Here is a 7096-nt window from a genome sequence, read left to right on the forward strand (position 1 = left end):
GTCTGTACAATATTTGTGGTTCACTGGGATGGCGTCATTTGTAGAAAGAAGAAAGAGCGATTTATAAATATCTGAATTCTAATTTTAAGGCCGCGTGCTGTACTATAATGCTCGCGTGTTCTCAAGAGCCTCGAGTATACCGATTGACAGCGTTTTCTGACTATGCTGAAAAGTGTCACAGGCCGCTTTAAATCTTCTCTTTCGCTCAACACACTTTTACCCTCAGCACACACGTACATACATACCGTATATGGTTATATGTGCAAAAGCCTAAGTGTGGCAAATAAAATGAATACTGTGCCTAACCCAGAAAATGTTGTGTACACCTCATTAGGAAACAGGACGACATAAAACCTATAAGTTTTTGTTTATAACAACTTATAATATATATTTTGTTTGAAACATTATATACACATTCCAGCTGCACCTCTACATATGGTTGTCCCTCACTGCTACTGATCGGATTTATAAAACATTGTCTTCATCATAGAAGCAAGGCCTAGCACATTCGGGTAATTCTGTACCATGCTCATTGTCTGGTGATCGTTGTATATACACGTCTCTCACTTCAAAGTTCCTGCAGCTCTTGCTGCACATTGCTGTCAACCGATTATGCAAGCTCCCTGGAGCGCACTACTCACTCAGCAATTTGTATGAATTTTGGCTGCATTAAGGATGCATGAAATCAAATGACACGACACACTTTCCACTTGAAAGAGACTCAATCAATTGTTTCAGGCATGTTTGAGTGCCCCTGAGAATTCACAACGTACTGCCCTCGCACACTTAGAGGACATATATCTGTGCAACACATCTGCACAAAATCTCAAACTTTCACATGGCTTTGATTACATGACTGGACCTTCAAAAAAACATTGGTGCCTCTTTCACATATAATGGGCATAGGGCTGAGTCAACGCAGAGTTGGTTAACTTGGCTATAGCTTTTACTATCTCACCTCCCAATTCACTATGCTTGCTCCCTTTTTTCTTTGCATCTGTTTCTTTTTAATTACTAGCTCCCTGTTTGTTAAGTATTTCATTTCTTTTCTCTTCTTTCTTTCTTTCTTTCTCAAATTTTTGAATCTCTATTTCTCCTCCCCACTTCTTTTTACAGCCCTTCTGTTATATTGTATACTATATTATAAAAAGCTAGGTTATCTTCTAGCATGACTGGATAGCAGAGTGGTAACAACACTTGCCTTTGGATTTGAATGTCGCATCTCGAAGAAATTTTCTCGCAGAGAATTTCACTTTTATTTCTTTTTTTCTGTCCATTTCTTTTTTTCTTTCTATACAACCCATTATCCTGCTCATAAGAATTATGACATGCTGCGCTAGATGAATTGGCGTGCCTGCTATGGGAGCGAAGCTGAAGAGGACGAAGATGCTGGAGAAACCATCGGCTGCTTCACGGTGATAGTTTTTCATCTCCATCACATGGCGAACCTCTAGCATAACAACTCTATTAAAACTCTACTCTGCTGTTAAAGGAAATAGCTCTCAAGCAGATACTTTACTATTCTCTCGACGAGGGCTCAAGGTGAGGGCTTAATGTATCTTCTTGACCTATCAGCATAGCAAAGTATCTAATTGTTGTAACAGAAGTGTAACTCTTATCAGTTTCTGGCTCAGTTATAGCCAAAGCTTCTATCTCTTGTTTCACTTACTTTGCTTCCCTTTCCCTCTTTACTTTAAGTCTTTATATTGCAACGTACACTGAAAATAAACGCCCATTCTACCAGCTCGTCAGCTTGTGTCTACTTCGCTTGCGCCAACGCGCAGGGACCGACAAACGATGTAACAGTGGCGATGAAGAACCGGAAAGAAAAACCGTGGATTCAAGCAGGATGTCGGCTACGACGATGGCGCACCAGCAACTGCCGAACTTCGACGACGAGAAAGACAACTGGAAGGCGTATGTCATCAAGGCAGAAGCATACTTTGAGGCAACAGTCGTGACAGAGTCAGCCAAGAAACGGGCATTGTTGGTGGCAGCCTTAAGTACTCGCACTGTCCAGATACTATCAGTAAGAATAGCGCCCAAGAAGCCTAATTCTTTGGAGTACGAGGACGTCGTGAAAGCCTTGGACGAGTTCTTTGATCCTGAGCGCCATGAGATTGCAGAAAGTTTCCGCTTTTTCAACCGCTGCCAGCTGGACAGTGAGTCTGTTCAAGAATTCATTACTGAGATTTGCCGAATCACGAACAACTGCAATTTTGATACCATGCTCGACCGAATGCTGCGGGATAGAATAGCGTCCGGCATCAAATCGAGTGCGCTGCAAAAGCAGATGCTGACAAAGAAAGATCTGACGTTAGAGGACGCCGAAACAATGGCCCTCGCAGCTGAAGCGGCAGAGAATGATGCCCGTAAAATGGCCAGCGAAGCATCATCTGTGCTCAGAATCAAGGCGCAGTCCTCCACGAGCAAAGAGGTACTCGCTGAATGCGGGCGTTGTGGAAGTGTCAGACATAACAGTAATGCCTGCCATTGGAATAACGCGCGTTGTTATCGTTGCGGTGGACGCGGTCATCTAGCTCGAAAATGCCAGAATGATCAAACCGCAAAGTCTCGAACTCAACAGCACCCTCGGAAACACGCGGCCGAGTCCTGGCTGTTAACGAAGGGGAAACAGATGAAGGCGTTGATAATAGCCTGCACATTTGGACACTAAGATCGACGCGGGAGGAAACTGTGAAGCCCCCAATACGGCGCAACTTCACGTGGGGAGGTGTTGTTGTATCAATGCTTATTGACACTGGTTCACCGGTCTGGGTCGTGTCACGTCAGGTTTTTGAGCAGCACAAGAACGCTTGGCCTCCGCTGAAGCCATCATGCATAAAGCTGTCATGCTATTTGGGAAAATTGCCAGTCTTTGGAGAGATCCTGTTGCCGGTATCGTACGTCGGTGTAACCGTAGAATGCCCTTTGGTAGTGCTAGATTGCTGCGCTCCAAGTTTATGTGGCCGAGACCTAATTTTTCTTCTGAGTGACACAGGCTCCCCTGTTCTCAGCCTCTCAGCTGAGCTGCCGACTGCACAGCCGTCTACCAACACACAGGTCCTTTCGGATTTAATCTCCGAGTTCGCAGACGTCTTCAGCTCGGAACTAGGCCTCATACAGAGACCTGCGGCGCACCTTCAGCTGAAGGAGGGAGTCACACCGAAGTTCTGTAAGGTCCGCTCTATTCCTTTCGCGCTACGCGACAAAGTTTCTGAAGAGCTTAATAGGCTGGTGGCACTAGGCGTTTTGTCACCGGTGCCACATTCCGAATGGGCTACGGCCATTGTACCAGTGCTTAAGAACGGCACCGTTAGGATTTGTGGCGACTTTAAGGTCACCTTAAATGCGGCATGTGAGGTGGAGCAATACCCATTGCCAGTAATCAATGACATGTTCGCGTCCTTAAACGGCGGCAAGCATTTCAGTACACTAGATCTAAGGAATGCATATAACCAAGTTCCGCTGGATGACGAATCGCGCCAGTTGTGCGTAATTAACATGCACAAAGGTCTTTTCTGCTAAAACAGATTACCTTTCGGCATTGCCTCTGTGCCAGCCATTTTTCAACGTAGGATGGAAACTGTTCTGCAGGGCTTATCAGGCGCGCAAGCTTATCTGGACGATGTCTTGGTGTCCGAAAAAGCAGGAAGTGACGACGTGCTCAAAGTCGTTCTGCAATGTTTCCGGGAGAGTGGTGTTAAACTACGCCTTGATAAATGCAAATTTCGGCAGGCGTCTGTTACCTATCTTGGCCATCGGATCGATCAGCAAGGGCTGCACCCAATAGAAGAAAATATCGAAGCAATTGTTGATGCTCCCAGCCCGAAAAATGTAGCCGAGCTTCGTTCGTTTCTTGGCATGATCAGTTGCTACTCAAAGTTTTTGCCAAACATATCGTCTCTGCTCTTTCCATTGTATCGGCTACTGGAAAAAAACAGACGTTGGAACTGGACAGAAGAACAACAAACGTAAAGATTTTCACATTTATGTCTCTTAAGGGGACTGACAACTATCAAGGCAGAACATGTATATGAATCTTTGTGTATGTTGAGAAACCCAGAATTTAACCGAATGCACTTTCGCAGATTGAGTAGAATAAGTATTTTTAAATGGATATTAAAATCATAACAGCTGCCCTGTGGTGCCGCCTGGTAGTGAAGCCTGAGTAGTGAGTTTTGAGACATTAAATTGCTGTATGTTGCTTCCTGATGTTCAAAAAACCAGGCCTAAAATTATACACTAGGTATATAAAACACCTCCTCATCTTCTTTTTCACCTATTGCATAGCAAAAGGAGTTGATGCTGAGAATCACTCTCTTCATGACATCCGAAAATCAGCATTTAATCATGGTGCACATGCATACGGCATCACAGGTAATTTGGCGCATGCACTCTGCCATGGCATAAACCTATGCAAGTACACCCAACAGCTGTTGGCCACTGTATGCAATATGTGCTGAGTACAATAGAACTCCATCAGCAACAAAAATTGATTAAAGATGTTTCATTCCTTTTTCCTGTTGTCATTGCATGATCATACACTATCAGTTGTAAGCTTTTTATTGCAACAAAATAAACAAAAAAAATTTTCATGATGCATATAATTTTTCGTGTTGGCTTTACATGTTTTCTGCAAAAAACTTCTGTGCCATGGTCATAAAATGATTTAACAAAGCCTTCATAGAAAGTGTTCTACTCGTCCTACACTTGTTTTTTACAAAGCAATTGTATTGTTCATATATATTCATTTTCGACAAACATAGTTGTGTAGCTATGTGATTGATATATTAACCGCTATTTGGCCTATGACAACTTGCAGTGTGGAGGCGGGTTGTTAGAAGTGAACTCACAGGCTGTGCATCGTGGACGGAAAAATCTGGCTTATTGTGTGAGTGCCAGAGCATATCAGTTGAGAATAAATATGAGATAAAAATTCCAGGCTGGGTTGTGATAAAAAGGGATGTGAACTGTTGGAAGCATTTCATGTTGAGAAAAGAGTGATGCATGTATTATTGACACATCTGTTAAAACTTTGAAAAATGGAAATGTTTCTTGAGCAATGTTTTGTGATGCTGCTTGATGTTAAAAGACTGTGATTTAGCACGTTACCAATACTGCACACGCGTCTGATTCCTTACATATTTGCTGGCAAAGCAACAAATACAGATGATGGAATTTAGCATGTCATGTGTTTCTTGTCTTATGTGAGTCTCAATTATTCCTTCACCGAAGCTATGCGCAATCTTGTCAAGTTATATAACAATGCTAAACTATTGCAATGTATGGAGAATCATTAACACAAGCAGCAACAGGAATTATGCTAAAGCTCTTGTAAGATCACAGCCTGAAGATGACAACCAGATTACCTTTGTTGGGAAAAAAAAGTGCTGAAATTCAGGATGTGACTGTTTGCATATGTTGTAAGTGCTTCAGTGGAGTCTTGTGAACTTAAAACTGTGGTGCTCCCAAAAAGAATCTTTTCTTTTTTTACTGTGACTAACTTTAAAAAACTATGCAGATTAGTAGAAGTAAAAGAGATCACACTTGAGAAAAGTGATGTGTTGCCTGACACTATAAGTGAATGCAAGAGTACTTATATTAGCATTACTTCGGAAGTGAAGTATTGTATTCAATATGAACTTCAGCTTGCTCTGCAGTGGTGTTGCTACAGGACGCACACCTTCATACTGTTGTGGCACCATTTGCCAGAACAAAAGCCTCATGTACAGGGTTGCCACAATCTTGTACAGGTGTGCGACAGGTACGAGCCAATGCAGGGAACGCAAGCAGAAGTGGTCACTGGTCTTAAGCATGCACAGCAGGCTTCCATTCTACAGTGTCTGATAGCTCCAGTGAAGTGCACATCACTACGGCTGGAGCCTTCCCTGCGTGGCACCAGCTAGATTGACTGTGACAAGCCGCATATTTTTGAATAAGACAACTGCATGGGGATGAGAAAAGGACACTGTGCAAGGAAGTATTTTGAAGTAAATGTTAGAGTTTACTGTGAGAGGATTATGAAAATGTCTGATGGGCCATCTTGCAATGAAGAAGCAACTTTTGTACCAAGTCTCTAATCTGTTAGTACAGTCTGAAGAGCATTGACAGTACAAGTTCATGGCTACGGAAGGATGATGGCTAGGAGATGCCCTATCCAAATGTTGACCTACACCCTTCTTTAGTGCCCTTCCTGGTGCATTGGAGGTTTTGCACCATAGATACTAGATCCTTGAGTGGGTACACCTGAAGAGCTTATGATCGAGCTCACTCTTACTACCTGCTCTGCTTTACCTAAGGGCCAAACCTGGTGCTGGAGCTTGTTTGCCCAGTAGAAATCTTTAATAAAAAAAAGGTTTCGAGTATTACTCAAACAAAGCTAGAGCACTGAAAGATTACCATGACATATCCTGTACAGAGACCTCGTCTATACAGTCCACTAATTAGCCCCAAATGACCTTTGTGGTGTGCCTGATCAAATGGTAAAAAACCATGCAGTTCAATATATTTTATCTTTTTTTTAATCAGGAAGTTCAGCTTGGAAAAAGAAGGTTGTCATTAGTGACACTACGTACACAGGGCATGAAACCAGTGAATATAAACTGCAATGATGGAACCAGAAGTGTCAGTATAAGGGAATTCACCCTCCTGGAAGCCTCATTTCGCATTACTGTCTATGTATTAAAACAAAATATTTTGATAACTTCATTGCTCATCGTTTCTCAATTCACAAAATGCTACCTCATTCATAGCTCGCTGGAAACCCAATAATTATTCACCTATGAGATATGTTATGAAAAGTGACCAGCTCATTGAAGATATCTGTTAGCCTTAGGGCTAACTTCATTAAATAGAGGTTTTATTAAGCACTGGCTTTTATAAGCGCTCATCCCGTCAATAAAGTCTGAGCTTGGCTACTTTATAGCCATCTTTTTAAGACTTGGTGACCAAAATTCAATGCATCTAGACACCTGATAACAGGCACTTGCCTAATTACCACCCCATCTAACCAACAATCAGCCCCTGTAAGACGCTTGAACATGTGCCATCATCTCGGAATACCATGAGTTTGCTGAAACCATCTTGCTCTTAG

At 42.5% G+C, this 7096-nt stretch overlaps 1 protein-coding gene across 1 annotated transcript; it reads left to right on the top strand.

Moving 5' to 3' along the window:
* The first annotated feature begins 1864 nt into the window (after window positions 1–1864).
* On the top strand, window positions 1865–5909 carry LOC142775064 (uncharacterized). Its single transcript, XM_075876383.1, has 2 exons — window positions 1865–2437; window positions 5757–5909. Exons 1-2 carry the CDS (start codon window positions 1865–1867, stop codon window positions 5907–5909), a joined length of 726 nt encoding a protein of 241 aa, XP_075732498.1.
* Window positions 5910–7096: the final 1187 nt, after the last annotated feature.

The sequence above is a fragment of the Rhipicephalus microplus genome, chromosome X, assembly GCF_043290135.1.
Source record: "Rhipicephalus microplus isolate Deutch F79 chromosome X, USDA_Rmic, whole genome shotgun sequence".
In the NCBI taxonomy this organism is placed as follows: Eukaryota; Metazoa; Arthropoda; class Arachnida; order Ixodida; family Ixodidae; genus Rhipicephalus; species Rhipicephalus microplus.

Bases quoted from the DNA above. Each gene is read 5' to 3' on its own strand.
- LOC142775064 (XM_075876383.1), top strand. From the start codon at position 1,865: ATGGCGCACCAGCAACTGCCGAACTTCGACGACGAGAAAGACAACTGG. The intron at 2,438-5,756 runs GTACTCGCTGAA...AATCTTGTACAG, and splicing joins AGTCCTCCACGAGCAAAGAG to GTGTGCGACAGGTACGAGCC.